Source organism: Ammospiza caudacuta, chromosome 1 (assembly GCF_027887145.1).
Source record: "Ammospiza caudacuta isolate bAmmCau1 chromosome 1, bAmmCau1.pri, whole genome shotgun sequence".
In the NCBI taxonomy this organism is placed as follows: Eukaryota; Metazoa; Chordata; class Aves; order Passeriformes; family Passerellidae; genus Ammospiza; species Ammospiza caudacuta.
The window spans coordinates 131,125,832-131,145,332 of record NC_080593.1 but is presented as its reverse complement, the minus strand read 5'-3'; the positions used below and the strand labels follow the sequence as shown (position 1 = coordinate 131,145,332).

The following is a 19,501-nucleotide window of genomic DNA, read 5'->3' as shown; positions in this document are numbered from 1 at the left end:
TCTTAGTGCTTCATGGACAAAAGGGCCATTATGGTGGCCTGGCTTGTCAATCCTTTTTTTTTTACTTAATGATTGCTTTCAATCCCAATAGTGAGAAATCGAAATTACTTTCAATCCCAATCCCTTTTAGTGAGAAATCTAAATCTCAAACTACTTTTTTGAAAATATTCTTCCTTTGCTCTTGTTGCCCAAGTTCTAACCACATCTGCGCCTTGTGTTCTTAGTGTAGCTGGAAACATTTGTTTTAAATTTGAATTCACTTCAAATGCAATATCCTAAGGATTTGTCGCCCCTCCAGCTGCATTTTCATTTCCATGCAGCTACTCTTTCTCATTGACCACGTCCTGTAGAAGAAAAGTGAGAGTAAAAGCTTTTTCAGTGAGGTAGTCTTACCACAGGGACTCACATATAACTACAAAAGTCTAGGGAGAATTGTGGTCCCAAGGACTGCAGCTCTCTCTAGCATATTAGTTTGGACCACAACTCTTAGACCTATTGGAAAAAATACAAATTGTATTGTAAAAAAATACAAATTGTAAGTTGGTTTAGATATTTTTTCTATTATCCCAAGCACAAATACGTCTACTAGATGTAGACTTCAGGAAATCTTTTTTCCAAGATTCCTAACTCCAAATGCATGGCTACCTTTGAACATGCAGTTGTCCATCACAACCATTAAGAATGTTACCAAGAAGGATGCTCAAGGACTGATGACACCATTTATTCAACGGTAGACACCTAATTAGTACCAACTGGCAACAAGACATTGCCAGACTCTAGAACATCTTAATTTCCAGCACCTTGGCCCCTCCTCCCCTGGACACAGTGAACTCTGAATTCCCTAGACTTCAGCAGAGCAGCAAAGAGCATGTGTGCAATCCAGATTACCTCTGCACCAAACCTTTGATTTAGTTGCTCATGAAGCCACATCCTGCTTGGGAAAGTGGATGGCAAATATAATACCATTCATTCATTTAAATCACCACCCACTTCCCGAGCAGGCTTTTGGCTGCTGCTAAACTCTAAAGTGTTTGCTGTGGTCAGAATGGAAGACCCAGAAGGACTTAAGGAATGAAATGCCAGAGGATCCAACAAAATCAGCTTAGCACCAGCAGGCTGCAGGGTGCAAAGGATCAGTGTAAGCCTCTGACACGTACCAGAGGGAATGTGTGGCAGCAGGAAGTGCCTGCCAGTCAGGCTGCCAATTAACTCAAAGGAACACTTCTCTACTATTGAAAAAGTTGATTTTCCTGCATGCTGCATTGTTTTACAGTAGTGCTCCAAAGATGCATCGGTAGAGGCACTAACAAAAGCCTTGTTTGCCCCCTTTAAGATTTAGAAATTAAATAGAAGACATTTATTGAATAGGCATCTGTAGCATACAGCATGGAATTACCATGTAAGCAGGACTATGAAGAAATAAACCAAATCAACCCATGGCTTTGTTTTCTTAGGCTGTCATCATCACCTCAGCAGAACTGCCTTGCTGTTTCCTTCCATCACAGAAGTTACCCAGTATTTCATGCTGATGCAGATGCTAGTGCATGACACACCTACAGAAGTCTTGTACAAACTCAAACTTCCTGTTCTCCTCCTTTTTGAGCTACCCCATCGGCAAGATGTTAAATAACTTGCTCATTATTACAAAACAAAAATTAGTTTGGTTAACTCCAGCAGACTCACAGAACACACAACTTATCTAGGAAAACAAACAGAAGTGAGGAGACCTCTTATTTTCTTGCTAGTGTTCTGAGAATCCTGAAAATAGGTTTTTGTAATACCCTTTAAATCTTCCGTTAAACATTTAATATCAACAGATTCTTCAGCATTCTCATTATGGCTTTAAGTATTTTTAGGTCATTAAAACTGTCTCCAAAGTTTAAATGTTTTTATAGTTGACATTACATAAAATCAAGGCTATGCGTTCAGCCCCTTAACATGTACACATCTTGCTTGAACTGCCTCTTTTGTAGGATTTACCGCCCAATTTCAAAAATTGTTAATTCCAGTCACATACCTCATCAAGACTGCAAATTAAAGACTATCCCAGTCTGCTGCCACCAGGACAGGACTGAGTGTAAGAATTACGTAAGTTTAACCTAATGCTTTTTACAGCAAAGGATTTTAACTAGATTCCACTTACACCAGACCAATTTCACCTCATTATGCTAAGATCAATTCTCAAATTCTGTAACAGAAAACCTGAAATCCTGCAATTTTCCCCTTTGCAAGAGGGGAAAAATTAGGGGGCTCCTGAACTGTCTTTTGGGGGCTTCAGAAAGCATACTAAAGGGCTTTGACTGCAACAACAGATCCGAGAACACTGGCATTCCCACCACACAACACAGATTTCAGAGACTTCCAGAACAAACGAATCCTTCTTGTGAATTCCACAGAAGATGCATTCTTTACATACAGTAACTGAGACCCAGCAGATTTTAGTGGCTACTGGTCATGCCTTCCTCCATGACTAACAGATCTTTGTGCCTGCTCCCCAACCCAGCCTCCCAGGCTTTGTAAAAGCAGGACATGCCACTTTCACCGCCTCATTTCTCCTTTTGCATTATCAATTTTGAAAAATCAACTTATAGAGCAAATTATGGGCTAAATGGGGTAGGAAATACACTTTTTTTATTCCACAGGTCTGCAGAAAGGGGAAAACCAAAAAGCAAGGTGGCAACTGTAGGATAATCCATCTGTGGATGGACAAGCTTCAGTGTATTTGCTAATTCACACAGTGAAAGTTTGTTTTACAAAAAAAGCAATTATACTGTTTCTCTTGTTTATGCATTTAAATGCTTATTCAAGCTAAGTGTTAAGTATTAATCCTGCAAAACTCCCAACCTCAATATGGTTCTGTAGCAAATGGAACAGCTCATGTGTAAGTGCTGCCTCTTCTCACTTTAGTGCCATTGGCCATTTCACTGCCAACCCCCTTCAGGGACTCAAACTGACCTGAAGACCCCATCAGCTCTGAATGAAGATAGAATTATTTCTGTGCTATTGTACACTAGACCAGATTCAGATCAAGCAGCAATTTATTAAAAAAACCCAAACACTTCCCCCACCCCGCCCTTCACTTCCATTATTTAGAAGACAGTCTGCAGGTGTAGTCTTATCTTCTCTACAATCCACCAAAACATACTGTAGAGTGGGATTCTAACTTGGCATTCTGGATGACAAGTTTATGAAAAGCACACTGTACAAAAGAAACCATCACAAGCAAGTCAGTGTTTAAGGAATTTTTATTAAACCAAGAATTTTATAATCCAAATTATGTTTCTTTGCTCAGCTATCAATTCTCACTGTCAACTAAAACAGTGGTGATAATCTGAGCTTTTCCACAGTAAAGAATTACAAAATTAAAGAAAGGAATGCTTTAAATTTTTGTACTGTGCTGAAAATTCTTTTCCCCTGGGTTTATAAAACATTAATTTGTATTTTTTATTTTACTATTTTTTTTTAAATTTTAAATCAATAAGTAATCTAGGACTAGCATCTGTTTTGCTAGTCCCGGCGTTGCTCTGTACGTAAGCTTCAAAGTTTCCTTTCCTTTTTTTATTAATTTTATATTTTGCAATGTTTTTCTCAATATTTAATAGTTTTTCCATGTTTAGATTTTTTTTTCTTCGGTGAAGCGAAGTTCTAGATTGTAGTCCCGGATAGCTCTGTGAAGAAAAACAACATCGTTATGTTTTAAAACAAAAGCAGCACCTTGTATGTTTTCTACTGCTATACACCATGCAGCACTCTGGGCTTGCATTGTTTCAATGATACCAAAGCTCTTTAGAAACAGAATATCAGAGGTCCTCCCACTTTTTAGGTGACACAAAAGCATTCAACACTCTGATCCTTGGCAAGACAACACTGATTCTAGAACTGGACAGTCCCTCAGACAGCACTACTTTAAGCACATTGTTACTGCAATTGACTGCAGGACACCTCTACTGTCAAAGTTCATCAAATAACTACCCTAGCAGGATTTTCAATTTTCAGTTACTAAAACATCATGGAGCAGATGGAGTAACGGTCTCGAAGTATGGGCATCTTAGTTTAGGGGAGAGAATCTATTCAGCACTTATCTCCAGAAACAGAAATGGGTAAAAATCAGGACTCAAATTCTGCCTCCAAAAGGAAAATGTTATGCGATCAAATGTTAAATCCAGCACCTTCAAATAATAGCTACAAATGTGGAAAGCCAGTTAACAGGCAAAGCCTAACTAGACAGAAGAGATAATAGACTCCTTTTTATCCTCAACTTCACATTTTTTCCGTGTCAAAATTGTTAAGCTACCACCATTTGCCTCTATCATGCACAGTTAAGATACCAGGAACAGAAAGCAATGAAGAAAAAGCACTATTTTAAGTGACACTAAATTCACCCAAATGTGAAGTCAAGACAATATACAGTTTAGTTTTCACTTACTAGACGATTTTAGAATTTGGTAAGTATGTACAAACTACAGTATAAATAAGTTCTTTAATTTCTAAGAAAAAAGGGAGTTGGGGTACCATTTTAAGCTTATTTTAATTCCACAAGTTGTTCTCAATAGTATGAATAGCAGCATTTGACAGAACTGCCTGCTTTTGCACACATGCCTAGAGCTAATTCCAGCTAAATGTGTTGCTAGAAACAATGACATGTCAGTAGCTTTTGCTAACCAAGTGAGCACAGAAGCTTGTTTACCATAGCTGCTACTTCCTCTGGCTGCACATGACACAGAGTCTGGACACAGGCTGCTTGCAAGGCCATGGACCAAACACTTGCCTTACTCAATCTATGGAACTACAGTGTCCAAACTTACTTATTAAACACTTGGAACCCCAGTGGGATTATTAACTGCCTTTTGAGCAGCCTCTTTAGCTTGGTGGGCTTGTAGTACGGCTACAGCTTCATCAACCTGTTAAGTACAAATGAAAAAATAATTAAGGGAAGCTCAGCACTTTTTGTATATTTAAGTTAATAATACAGTGGAAATTATGCATATAAACAATGCCTACATTGTTGAGTAGAAAAATGAGAACATTACAATTCCAGTTCATGCAATGTAAATCACTGTCACCTTTTGAAAGAGGATACTCTTGGCCCAAGCCACCACTGCACTGCTGCTACCCACTGTGCCAGCACCAACAACTGTTAGATCAGTGTAGCCTTAACCACCTGTGGAACCAGTGCAAGGCTAAAGTGCACCCACCTTCGAACGAAGAGACTCAGGAGACTCGAGCATGTGGAGGAGTTCAGAGTTGTCAATCTCCAGCAACATCCCAGTGATCTTACCCGCCAGAGTAGGGTGCATGCTTTGAATAAGGGGGAATAGACGTTCACCTAGAAAGAAGAAAGTTAGTCAGGGATGAATCCAGCCTAAATTTCAGGGATAAGGGAAATAAACTTGTTTATTGCTAAAACCATTTACTCTGCATTTAAAGATTGAAAAAGTGTACTTTAACTGCCCTTCTGCTACAATGCATAGAGAAAGGTATCATAAACATACCTAACATCTGCTTTTGTTCTTGTGGAGGGGCAGAAGCCAACATGGAAGCAGTCAAGGGTTCCTGACCTTGCACATGGACAGCAGGCTGCAAATTAATTTAACATTTGAAAATTAAACCCTGGCTCATAATTAGTTGCAGCTTCAAACAACCAGTATTTCCCAACTTGGCATACACAATGTCTACAGTGTCAGAAACATCAAAGAAATTAACAACTATGCCTATTCAATCAAATATTACTGGTTAGAGCTGAGCGATGATGCTGAAGATTATTAAAAACTGCTCCACGGAGGAGCAAACACAAGAATTTAGGCTAAGGTATGAGGGAACTGAAAAGAACAAAGCAACATGGGATCACATCCTGTCCCAGGTGAACTTCAAACATTCTTAACTCCTTAGTGCTTTTACTCTACTGCCATGATGCACAGCCTGAACTGCCCTGCCATCACCCTCACCACCTTCCTCTGCAAAGAACATGAGAAAAGCCCAGAGCAGCTCCCAGAGCACACACCTGCTGCATGGCAACCTGGGGCTGCGTGTTGAGGTGCTGCTGGGGGTTGCGAACACCCGCGGCGTATTTGTACTGCGGGACCGTGCGCACAGCAGGAGTGGCCGCAGTGGCTGCTGCTGCAGGACGTGGGCCCATTGTCTGTGTTGATGTATTAGCTGGAATAATAGGAACAGAATTCCATGTATGAATAATTATTATTATAATTATTTTGTCCAACAAACCAACTTAAATCAAATACCTAATTTAAGTATTGTGCTATAGATTCATCTTAATAGTATTGTCAACTGTCACGTACAAAGGTTCAAACCTTGAAATTTAATGGATGCTGATTTCTGGTGACTTCATTCATGAACTGCCCTTTTTACATGCTACTGGAAAAAGATCCATTATAACAAAATCCATTTTGAGTATTAATATAATTTCATTAAGCTAAAGGACATTTGATTTCCTGAGCATATTATGTCAGTCATTCCTAAAAAAGATATTTTTAGGAAGTAAATGGCTGTCTGATACATTCTGGGAGAATTACACCTTCAGAGAGGCTGTGGACTCCCCATCCCTGGAGATGTGCAAGACCAGCCTGGATGGGGCTCTGAGTACCCTGGTCTAGTGGAAGGTTCCCTGCCTCTGGCATGGGGCTGAAATACATAAGCTTTAAGGTTCCTTCCAACCCAAACCATTCAATGATTACAGTCAATTCTGGTTCATTCAGTGATGTGCAGATTCTGCATTCATGATATTGGCTCACAATAATAAAGTATGTACATGCAAAATAGAAAAAAATTAGTAAGAGCTAAAATTGTATCAGCTCAATATTTCTACATGCAACCTACTATTACAATTGCTGCAGCTACGTTTAGGAATGACAGAAGTAACCCTTACAGTATTACTGAAGCACACAGAAGAGTAAGTGCTTCATCCTGAAGAGACAGGATCACAGCTGAAGTCTTTGCTGGGACAGTATTTAAGGCAATTACTAGAAGGTGATATTAGCTTATTCACTAGGAATATCACATGTGATATTAAACTTAAAAATGTTTATTTTGCAAGATCATGCTGAACCAGCAAAATTGGAATGGAAGTCCAATACTTAAAGCTTGCACAAATCAAACTCACCAACACGCTGCGTTGACATGACTCGCGGAACCTGGGAAGAAGCTGGTCTCATGGTACTGAACGGTGGTCTGGGTGCTGCCGGGCGGATCGCACCAGGCATGTTCTGGAATGCTGTGGTTGAGGAAAAAAGATACTGTTACCCGCTGAAACACTGAGTGATGACAACATGACAAACAGAAGACTATACAGCAATGCCATGTAAATCTATCTGAAAGTGCAAAGGTAACTGCTATTGAGTTTACAGCAATTGCTGGAAAGAGGTGAAGAAGTGACTTACGATGAGGTCTGGCACCCTGAGCAGTCCAGCGAGGACTAGGTCTAGCAAGTTGGGCGAGCTGATTAGTAGGATAGTACGCAGCACGGTTCTGAGTCTGCCAAACACAACAACATCACTTAACTTTGTGGTCTGTGAAGGGCATGCTGAACAGCCCAGCACCCTCCCACTAAGAGATTAAAATGCTGAAATCACAGATACATGCTAACAGTTCTATTTTCTGCTGTATTTAAGCAGATTTTATATGCAATACAAAATATTCAGTTACTCATCTCTACACGTACCTGAGGAATAGCTGCCATGAAGTATCCTGAAGGAGGTGCTGGCTGGTAGGGATTGATTACAGGATTAGGTACTGCTCTGACACTTGCCATCCTCTGCATGTACTGGTTGGTGAGATGAGCTTGGCGCTCCTCTTTACGCTGGGCTAGAGCTACATATAATGGTTTAGTAGCCACAATTCTACCATTCATTTCTGTGACTGCTTTGGTGGCTTCTTCTGGTGACGAAAAGCATACAAATCCAAATCCTTTGCTGCGGCCACCTTCCATCATCACCTGTCAGTACAAAATTTAGTTTTAAAGCTAAGTCTTCTGTGTCACACCTATTTAACTTGCATGAGTTTCTTGTTTCAGGTTATTAGAAGCGGGACCACAGGTTTAACTGAATATTTTATATAAATGAGTATTATTGTGTAATAAATAGCTAACTGTTACCCAAATAGAGGTGAAAACCTCATTAAATAATGAGCACAATATTGCACTGAAAGACCTAATTTTTCCCACACCAGTCTCACTACTTAGTTTATTTCAAGCAAGGATGATCATATGGTGCTTAACCTGACATGTACAATAATCAAGACAGCTGATGCCCACATTTACAGTGGGTCACATCCGTTCCTGAATGAAACTTCACTTTGGTGACAGATCACTACTCATTTTCAGAGAACAGATAAGCACCATCTATAAACTTTACCTTTGCACTAGTGATTGTACCAAATGGGGAGAACTCTTTTCGGAGACGCTCATCATCGATCCCATCATCAAGATTTTTCACATAAAGGTTTACACCCTAAGAAAACAGGCAAGTTATTTTTAAAAGCAATTGTTCTGTGCCAATCTCAGAACATCATATAATAGAGTTAGCCCTCTTGATTTAAAACTCAACCTGGTATCTGGTGATCCTGTCCTGCTTCATTTGTTCAAACTTGCGCTTCAGCTCCGTCTGTCTTTCCACCTTTTTCTGAGCCCGGCCAACGTAGATTTGTTTTCCATTGAGCTCTTTCCCATTCATTTCATCTACAGCCTTCATATTGACAAACAAGAAGTTAGCAGTGCTTTTGGTATTCCAGCAATTTTCAGATACACAAAAAATGCAATTCAAATTGAAAATCTACATAAGGATTCTAGAAAAAGAGCTAATCCATCTTAAAATACCACTAATTGAAACAAAATACCCCAAGACTTCCCCGCTTATGATAACATGAAAACCGCTTTCCAAGTATGCTTCTGTCGTGTTGAAGACAAGTCACAAGGGATGCAAACTACTTTTTTTATATGAAGCTGGAGGAAAAAACCCAAGTTGCAAGAACTATTTCTCCAGCCTTATCTTGCTAATGGCAGAAAAAAGCAAAGAGTAAGCAAATAAAGTTGAAAATCTTTAATTCACCCAGTTGTGTCTTTAAAAGTAACACCTGAAAGTGTAATATCTACCAGATCTTTCTATACTAAATGTTAAGCTACTGATCATATGTACAGCTTTTTATTTCATTTTTAGTCCTTCATTAAGGAAATAATTAGAAGTATGAAAATGTTAACTTCTTCCCTTCATACTGTTTAGAGTTACAACTCTTCAGATGTAAAAACTCTGGCATGTATTTCTCAATTAATTTAAAACCAGAAGTCACTAGTTTATTGTATATGTTTATGATCAAAGCCTTTACACATTTTTACAGATACTGGAATTTTATGTTATTTAAAACACCCAACATGTGATTCTGACTACACAGTAAGAGAAACTATTCATCAATTAATGTATGCAAGACTGAAAAATGAAGATGTTCTAAAGACAGACAGGATTTGTTCTAATCTCTCGCTTGTGCACTTGCAGTACTGACAAATCACCATAATACCTTTTGAAAAGCAAACTTTGTTTGTTCTGTACTGCATTTTTTCCCTGATGCTATGTCCCTACTGTCACAGTAAACTGACATATCAAAGCAACTTGTTGACAAAAAATTAAGTTACACAGCATACTGGCATGATACAGACATATACATGAATAAAAAGGACCATTTTCCAAAGCTACCCTTTGGAGTAAAACCAGTATTACAAGGCTCTATTTTCTCACAGTTATGCCAAGCATGCTTTATAAAACTAATAGCTTTCCTGCTGACTATGCAGAAAACACAATTCTTTCTCTGCCTTCTGTGCAGAAAGCAAAAAGGCACAAACATTTTGTGCAACCAAACTGGACTCAGTGATTCAGAGATGTAGTAATTGACTATGCTGTATATTGCTCAGCATGTGAGAGTCCAAATATCATTGAGACCTTCAAGCCCAACTACAACAGGTTTTAAAATTATTCAAGACTCCCCATTTCTACACTAGTTCCAGCTGTACCAGAGTATCTTCACTTAACAGGTTTCTCAGACCAACTGACATTTGCTCATAGGAAAGCATTCTAAATGACAGAAACTCTGCGAAGTAATTTAGGCAATGAGCATCTCTTTTTGCAGTGTCCTTGACCAATTAAAAAACTTAATCACTCAATGAAACATTATTTGGGCCTCAGTTACAGGATTCCTAAAATTAAGTCCAAAAGCTTACTTTTTGGGCATCTTCATGTCGTTCAAAACTAACGAAGCCAAAGCCTTTGGATTTTCCACTCTCATCAGTCATAACTTTCACACTTAGAGCAGGACCTAAAAAGAGAACAAAATACTTATGCTTCATAGACAGTGTATTCTTCTCACCTTTTGAACATTCTCTTTAGAAGATAAGGTATAGTTTATCCCACTTGTATTAAAAAGGACTCCTGCACTAATAGTATCCAGCAAATTTCATCCATTAATATGAAATTATTAATTTGTCCTGAAGAACTTCAGCCATCATGGCTGAAGTCCATCATGCTGAATTTCTTTTCTAATGTATTTTCAACCAAAATTTCACCTGAAAGTGAAAGAAAATTTCACCTGAAAGTGAAAGAAAATTTCACCTGAAAGTGAATTAAATTTGTTTTATCATTAAAAATTATGACACTTGAAAAGTATTAGTGCTTCCATGCTTTGAAGCAGGTACGGAAGGCCTTGCATTTAGGTATACTTTTCACTATTTATCCTGGTGAAAGTCCATCCTAGTTCAGCAATTTCATAACCTCTGAAAAATTGCAGTTCAAAGGCTCAATTGGAAGTAGCCAATTTAGCTGTAGCAGCTAAATTCGCTACTGTTTCAACCACAGATACTTGACGAGCAGAAAGGAATTTTCTGTTTGTGCTCTTTAAGGCTACAGGGTATCTCTTGTACAAGGCTTTCCCTTGCTTTACATAATATCCACTGGAGAACAGCAAAAGCATACAGGAAAAAAAAATTAAAAAAAAAGGTGAGATTGAAAATAAAACACGAAGAACCTCTAATGGCATTACGGGATGTGCCATTTCCTATTTTGATGGCAACACATTGTATGCATTACTAGATCATAATCAAATGTTCCCCATAATTTTGCCCTGTGTGTAACTGAGGATCAAGGTAGAATCTCATAGCTTGGTGCTGGAATAGTTCCTTATAATTTTCTATTAGGTCAACCACCACAACGCAACTGAATAACAGAGGGAAGTTTGCAGGTCAATGGAAGCAGTAGCAAATTCATTAGTCACACATCCTGTAGGTGCATTTATAAAATCAATCTGTACTAAACCAGAGAACACTGCAGAACCCATAGACCCATTACTTCCAGATTACTGAAAACAGTTCTCATGGTAGGATTAAATATGATATTCTGCCTATTTAAAATTCAGGTATTACTGCACTTTTGAATCTGAAACTGGAAGTACCCACTTCTCAGTAATCTTTATTACATTTCTACATCAACATCAGACAGCCCTGATTTCTTGTATTTCAAGGCACTGTACAGATAAGATACATGTAGTAAATTGAAATTCATTTGTATTTATATAAACATTAAGACATTACCAAACTTGCCAAAGAGTTCCTTAAGTCTCTCATCATCCATGTCTTCTCCAAAATTTTTGATGTAAACATTGGTGAATTCTTTTGCTCTGGCTCCAAGCTCTGCCTCACGTTCCTTGCGGGATTTAAACCTTCCAACAAATCTGGTTGCAGGAAGAACAGAGTAATACAGATTAAAGCAAGTGTCTCAAGGTTTAAAAATTTACTTTAATCCTCTGGCATTGTATTTGATTCCTAATCAGTCTTGTTCACTATAGGTATGAAATTCTTTGAATAAAATATTTATGATAAAGTCAGAAAAACAACTCCACTGTCCTTTGCTACACCAGCATGTTTATCCCAGTTACAAGGCAAGAAAATGCTTTCAAGCCATTGGTGAAATTGTTCACTCTTATAAAACAGCCTTTGACAACAAGAGCTCGACAATGGAAAGAGTACTAAGAGGCTGAACAGAAATCCTACATAACAGCATAATCCCTAAAAGCAGCCTAAAAGCAGTTACTGCTCTCTGATTCTGTTTTTAAGCAAGAGATATTTAACTAACTGCCCTCCCTCCCTAGCACACCTCTCCAGTCTGTATCAAAGACTTTGTTTATAGGCATAGTGAAATAAATAGTTCAACTTGCTCTTGAGTCAAATACTGTTGCAAACTCACTGGGAACACCAAAGGTTAGTTCATACTGGCAGAAAAGGAACAGAACCTGAACATAACATTCTGCAGCCCAAGGACATGCCTTAGAGCAGACTGTACATGGCTGACACTGATTTCTGACTGTAGCAAATTCCTTCTTTCAAATTTTATTGTAGGCTCTAACTTCATAATCACAAATTTGAAAAACGCAATTCAGCAGCATATCAGTAATTTTTAAACTTTGACAATTTCACGTAATTATAGAAATCAAGTACAGTAAGAATGGAAGTGCAATGTGTTCAGCAGATTTTGATAGTTAGTGAAGTGATTTGATTGATTTCTAAAAGACTAGTCTGAATAGAAATTCAAAGCAAAATTAAGTAAAGCAAAATTAAGTATCATGATATATTTTACTCCTGTGCTCTTGTGACTGCATGTTGACCATTTTTACTAATTTAAAGTTGTATAACAATGGACGCTGAATAAAACATCCACAATATGTCAGTCAAGAACAGAACAAGCAGGAAAACTAAAGTTTCAAAATATGTTTTCCCTGTATGTGTCTTGGTCTATCCATCTCTACAGATAAACATAATCCATGACAGTAAACTGATGCTGATTTCTATTATCCCTTTTCCAAACCCTCCTAAGTATCTAGAAAGCTGTTCTTTTGCAATTATACCAAACACCATAATGATCCCTTAGGCATAGCTGTGAAGCACACTCACTCCTTCAGCCTAAATATTATTGAAGAAGTTGCCAAATAACATTTTTTTCCTACAATGTAGAATAATGTTAACGTTTAAAACATTACACTTCTCTAAGTTTTATTTTCTACTCCCTAGATATGCCTATTAACAGACATTCATACAAAAATATTAGTCTAATCTGACCACTCTTTAGTGCCAAGTAAGCACCCTTTAGTGCTAAGTATCAGCTGACTCCAAAATATGGATAATACACTTATCTCCCAACTGTTATAAAGGATGTATTATACAGAATACTCAATGGATTGTATTTTCTCTCAGACCAATAAGATCAGAAAACCAGGGAAGATCCCAAACCCTCATTAAAGTCTTGGCTTGTAAGACAATTAATACAGCGATTTTTTTTCCTCTGGAGTTCGTTATTTGTCTTTTTGAACTTGGACTGACTCCAGAACAAGCAGGTGATACAATTCTTAAAATCTGTAGCACTAAAACTCTACACCATCTTAAAATTAGAAATTTTCAGAACAACCTTTCTTTCCTAGGTAACTTTTTAAATCTTTGTCTGCCCTAAAATGAATTTCAGCTTGCTGATCCCCAAACACTGATTTATGTACTTACACTTTGCGGTCATTAAGCAGCATACCATTCATTTTTTCAATAGCTCTTTCTGCAGCTTCTTGTGTCTCAAAATGCACAAATCCATAACCCTTGGATCCATTTTCATCACACACCACCTATTAATGAAAAACCTTTGTTGTAATACCCAAGGAATGTTTCCAGCATAAACTGAGGAGTTTGTGTGCCAATGCATTTTATTTTCCACTAACCTTACAAGACAGGATGTTCCCAAAAGCAGAAAATGTGTCATACAAAGCTTTGTTATCAATTGATTTGTCCAAGTTTTTGATGAAGATGTTTCCTACACCGCTTTTGCGCAGAGATGGATCGCGCTGAGACCACATGATGCGCACTGGTTTGCCTTTAATGACATCAAAGTTCATGGTGTCCAAAGCTCGTTCAGCTGGAAAACAGTATGGAATTAGTAGGAAATGCTAGGTGTCTTAATAAGCACACAAATACCAGCTGAAGTACAGCTCTTAATAATATCTTTATGATTTCAAGCCCAGCACCATCAGCAAGCTGCAAACGCAAGTCTCCAGTGTACTCTGCTGTATACAAGGAAGAACTGGCAAAAACTCATCAGCAAAAGCTGCACTTCAGAAGGAGCACAAGTCAGCTGAGAAAGCTGCAGAAATCTCATTAGCCCATAAGACTAGATCTATGAAAAGATGCTATGGTGACAGAAGAAAAAGCAGCAAGCGCCAGCTGTTATGAAGTTTTAACATTTGTGAAAACCAGTGGCTTCTCCCATATCACACAGATGTATACTGTGTCAATGAAAATGCTTTTAGGGGTACAGCTTGTGCCTATACGAGGCCTTTTGCAAATATTAACATAAGAACACCTTCAACACCAATACTACCCCATAACTGACAAAATTTATTTGCCACACAGACATTCAAGCCTCATTCATACAGTTATTCCACAGAACATCCTCAGTGACCAAAAAGATCTGTAATGAAATTCTGAGCAAGAGACAGTTCAAAGAGATTCAAAACTGGCACTTACTTAGTTTAGAAAATCTGAAATGATACATATATTTTAAAAGCTCACAATGAAATACGTATGAGCTCAATGAAGGAGCAAGCATTAAACAGCAAACTACTCCATTGGAGTAACCACGTTTTGTTACTCCAATGGAGTAGTTTTTCCAGAAGAACTCCATAACTAACTTTTCAAATTCTGCATGTAAAATTTCTTGTGTATTTAGATGGGGAAGTATCAAGACTTGCTCATTTTTCACACGTCTCTTCAAAGCCACAAGACATGTCTCTGATGTTATAACTCATCTTGTGTATTTAAACACAAAAGAGCAATAGTTCCAAGTACAGCAGTTCCTTTTCATGCCTGTTCCTCTAAGTCTGGAAGAACACTGAAAAAAGTCCCAATAAATACCTGAAGTCACACCCATGGGTACTAACTCACTTCACTGTAATTTGCAAATATCAAGACAATATGATGTTAACAAGACTGAAATCAGCTTAGTGATAGTTTAAATACAGCAACCATGTCAGTTAAATTTTTTTTTCAGGAGGACCAAGGGCCAATCACATTGCAAAAATCCTTATTTAATGTTTTTGCTCTTTAGGTGCTGCTTTTGTCTTGAGCTATATTGTTGCATGCCATGGCCAAAGACAATTTGCAGTGATCCTGGGATTCAGCTGATATCCCATGTTTTATATCCTTTCTTGTGACATTTTCAGATTAGAGATAAATTTTAAGATTATATTCTCTGAAGACACATAACAGATGGACATTAACATTTTAATGGGGGAAAAGATTATTATACTATTACCATATTCACATGACTGTAGCAAATCAGCAACTTATTTAAACTGAAGCCACAAAAACTAGATGCCAGTCTCCTAAATAAGTTAATAAAGCTTTCAAATACTTTAATATAAATTAAGCAGGAGAGAGAAGGCAACCTAGATAGAATCAAAATCATTGGCTCTATACTACGGGGGGGGGGGAGAATGAGGGGATGGAAAAAAAAAAAACAAAAAAGGAAAAAAGAAAAAAAAAGTCCTGTGGATATCAGACTGGCCACAGTAGAAACTTTTAAGACCTCACTACTGCCCTGGAAGTCATTGGAATTATTACTGCCAGCACCAATGGATGTGCCAGCAACAAACAGTTCATTATTTCCAGAAGTAGTAACAGGGGTTCCTTTACTTGAAAAGGGGCTTTTCTAATTCATGCTAATTGCTTCTAGAATAATCCTGACACTCCTCAAAAATGCGTGTTCCTAGACACATTTCCCAACCATCCGACTGGAAGTGGGTCCATGGGTCCTTTGCAAGCATTATCACTCTTAACAAATAGTGAGCCTGTGTCTTAGACCAGTGCAATTTCTCCAAGAGGACAGCATGGAAACTTCAACAGCTCTCCTTTGGAACAGAAATACAAGAAAATTAAGTTTTTCTGCCTAATTGACACTACATTGTCATTCCATGGTAGATTTTGAAAACATTACTAGACTCCATCTAACCAGGTACGAGCCACTGTCATTAGAAAGTCCCAGCGAGTGAAACTTGCTCACTTTCATTACATTTCAGTCATAGAAGGCTGAGCCGGTTGCAGGAGGCAGCTCCGTTCAGCAGCGAGCTGGACACACCTACCAGGCTGCACTTCTGCTGATTCTGCTGGAGCTCTCATTCGATGACTCACCAGCTCCCATTTTAGTCGTGAGCAACTGGACAGTCCACTTTAACAATTTCAAAATCACTCAGAATATACACTTAATGCCAACCTGTGCTAAAGGTAAACAGCAGCAGCTTGAAACAAAAAAACCTTCTGGAAACATAACCATTCTAAAAATCCAAAGGATTCTGATGCAGTTTCAGATTACTCAAAAATGTTTCCAGTTTAGTGATTAAAAAAGATTGCCTGAGTTTTACTCCAGACTATGACTCAAATTCAGGAAAGTCACAACTCTGACATATGTGCATACCTCACACATGTGTCATCAGGCCTAATTAGTTTTTAGAAGAGCTTTGAGATCCCTCGTTTAAAGACAGCTGGTGATGTCAAGCACACCTTCAAAGCTATTTTTCAAAACCAAGGTAGTTGTTACTAGCTGTTTATAGGCATGGACTGAGATGTAGCTAAAAATTTGGCCAAACCAATAAAAGGTTTGGAATCAAAGCCAATAAAAAGTTTGGAATCAAAATAAAACCAGGATGATTGTAAGAATAACCATTTACCCTCAAAACTCCTAGTAAAAGGTTTCTGTAAATCAACATTAAAAAGCCCCCAGACTACAAAAATCCTACACAAAGTCCCCAGCAAATGCCTTCTAGGTATGTGCCAAGAATATAAAATTCTGAAAATCTTGAATAAGTATAATCTCACAATAATACTGAAGCATATTTTAAACAACTGCTTCCAGATATGTACCAGATGCAAGTTTGATAAAGATGACAAATACTTTTAGCTGAACTGGACTATTTATAAACTAAAATATGTGTGTCTCCCATAGCCTGAAAAACACAACATTTGGAGTAACAGCATCTTCCTAAGACACATATTCAAAATCTGAATTAAGCACTGCTCAGGTGAAAAAGCTCTATTTATTCCCACATTTGACAAATTACAAACCAAGTCACAAAATGCACTGGCTGCACAACTAATGATAAATTGTGATAAAGTCAGCCCTTATGGAACTGTCAACACTAAGGAGAAGCAGCATTTAAACCACCTCCACCTTACACCCTGACATTATTCTATCACAGTACTGACCTGTGCTAACCCCTTATTTTTCTGAGAAACTGCACCAGACATTTTTATTTAATGAAAGCGAAGTATGTCAAAACAACCATTCAAATCGTCTCATCCTAAAGCATGGCTGAATAAATCAACAGCTCTCTGAACTGAGAGCTGATAACAGGTGGAGTATCTGCCTATTAAGAAGATGAGGCAGTAACTTTTACTATGTACATACAGATACCATCGGTACACCAAAGTCTGATCTGATAATGGCTGTATGCTAAAGCTAACTATGAAAGCCAGTTAAATCTAATTGCTTGAAATGTTTGCCATTTAAGTATCTCACTTTCATATGCTTGAAAATAAAACCATTATAATGGAAAACTGTTTGCTTAACTGTATTTGAAATCACGTATCTTCTAGCTGGCCAATTGCTTTTTATTTTTAATTGGACTCCACAAAACCTAGAACCAGTTAAAAGTGAAACACCGTCCAAATGGATCACGCTGTGTTTCCCAACATGGCCAGAACTGCAGAGAAAGTTTCTTCACTGATATAACTTTGCAGAAGCAGCGTGAAAACACTTCATGAAAAAACATGTTTCATAAAAACGCGGCTTGGGAGAAACAATGTCAGAGAATTTACTGCGAAGAGACACGAATGAGAGCAGAGCTCGGGCTCCAGCTCCATGAGAAGCACAAGGAGGCCCGAGCGGTTCCATGTCCTCCCCGCACGTGACAGACCTGCCATGGTGTCTGAACAAACGCTTCGGCCTGGCCGCCTGTGCAAGTGCCCGGCCACGCCGGTGCGCCCTACTTCCTCCTGCCGGCCTGCTGCCCGCGCCCTCACACACCCAGAGCTGCGCGGTTATTAAAAGGTGCTAATGACTGCCATGCTTTCCTCAAGCTACCCTTCATCTCGGACGGACGTGGAGAGCCGCCCGCACACTCATCCACAATCCCCTCCGCGGCAGCGGGGGCAGCCCCGCCGGGCCGCCGGGGCTCCCCGGGCGCTCCCCCGCCCATCGCCGGGGCCCCGCGGCCGCTCTCGATGCGCGGAAGCGCCTCCCCCGCCGCTTCTCCGGCCGCCACGAGGCGCGGGCGGCCCGGGCCGCGTGTAAGCGGCGGCCCCACCGCCAACTTCCCCCCGCGCCCCGCCGGGTCCGCCCCGTCCCGGGCGGCAAAATGGATGCGGGGCGGCGGCCGGGGCGGGGGGCAGGGGACAAACATGGCTCCGCCGGCGCCCGCGGCCCGGCACTCACCGTCGGCGGGCTGCTGGAAGTTGACATAGGCGTATCCGAGCGAGCGGCGGGTGATCATGTCCCTGCAGACGCGGATGGAGAGGATGGGCCCGGCCGGGCTGAACTTCTCGTAGAGCATGGCCTCGGTCACGTCGGGGTGCAGGTCCCCCACGTAGAGCGAGGCCATGGGGTAGCTGGGGGCGCTGGGGTTCATCCTGCCGCCGTCTCCCGGCGCGGGTGGGGCGCTGACGAGGCGGAGGCCGCGGCGGTCGGTGCGAGCGGGGCCGGCGAAGAAGGCGCGGGGCCGCTCGGACTCAACGGCTGCGGCGGGTGCGGCGGATGGGCGGGCGGGGGTCGGGTCGCGCCGTGCGGGCCGGGTGGAGCTGGCGGCGGCGGGTGCTGCGCTCGGCGGGGTCGGGCTCGCTGTGTGTCTCCTCTCGGCTGCGCCGGGTCCGGGGACTTCGCTTCACCGGGTTATTTTATATCAAACCGGCCGTTTGCAGAAAGGTTGTCGGGAAGGTTGGATGAGGAAAGAGGGTTATTTTTTTAAAAGGTTTTTTAAGATTTTTGGATTTTTTTTGGCTTTTTTAAATATTTTTTTAGTAATAAATGGTGCTGCGGGGCCGGGCCGGCGTGTCCGGGTGGTCCGGAGCACACGCACTGCGCACACAGCTCCGACGGCGGCCGGGGGACAAGGGGGCGGCCGCCGCCCCGGCCGCGCTCTATATATACCCGCCCCGCCCCCCCGCCCCCGCCGCGCGGCGCGCCACGCACCGCGCCGCGCGCACCGCGCAGGCGCACCTGCGAGAGGGGGTGGGGACACGCGCGACAGCAGGCGCGAGGGGCTGTTTCGGCGCATGCGCGAGGGCGGGGCGGGCCGGAGGGTTGGCCGCGCGGGGAGTGCGCATGCGCCCGCCCGGCGTCACGGGGGGCGGAGCGAGTGTGGGGGCGGCTCGGCGGCAGCGCGCACGCGCGGGAGGGAGCGCACATGTGCGCGGTTGGGGGAGGGCGGG

At 40.7% G+C, this 19,501-nt stretch overlaps 1 protein-coding gene across 1 annotated transcript; it reads right to left on the bottom strand.

Annotated features, from left to right (window-relative positions):
• Positions 1–3,227: 3,227 nt before the first annotated feature.
• On the bottom strand, positions 3,228–19,178 carry PABPC1 (poly(A) binding protein cytoplasmic 1). Its single transcript, XM_058825712.1, has 15 exons — positions 18,510–19,178; positions 13,747–13,940; positions 13,538–13,653; positions 11,582–11,721; positions 10,220–10,314; positions 8,559–8,696; positions 8,367–8,462; positions 7,676–7,948; positions 7,395–7,488; positions 7,118–7,228; positions 6,002–6,156; positions 5,493–5,577; positions 5,196–5,326; positions 4,806–4,901; positions 3,228–3,668 (listed from the first exon to the last, which is right to left on the bottom strand). Exons 1-14 carry the CDS (start codon positions 18,700–18,702, stop codon positions 4,809–4,811), a joined length of 1,914 nt encoding a protein of 637 aa, XP_058681695.1. The 5' UTR covers positions 18,703–19,178; the 3' UTR covers positions 3,228–3,668; positions 4,806–4,808.
• Between the last annotated feature and the right edge of the window lie 323 nt (positions 19,179–19,501).

Excerpts from the sequence above, each read along its gene's own strand:
- PABPC1 (XM_058825712.1), bottom strand. The coding sequence starts at position 18,702 with ATGAACCCCAGCGCCCCCAGCTACCCCATGGCCTCGCTCTACGTGGGG. Across the intron at positions 13,654-13,746 it reads GGAACATCCTGTCTTGTAAG|GTGGTGTGTGATGAAAATGG; the intron begins GTTAGTGGAAAA and ends TTTCATTAATAG. Across the intron at positions 10,315-11,581 it reads GGAACTCTTTGGCAAGTTTG|GTCCTGCTCTAAGTGTGAAA; the intron begins GTAATGTCTTAA and ends TTCTCTTTTTAG.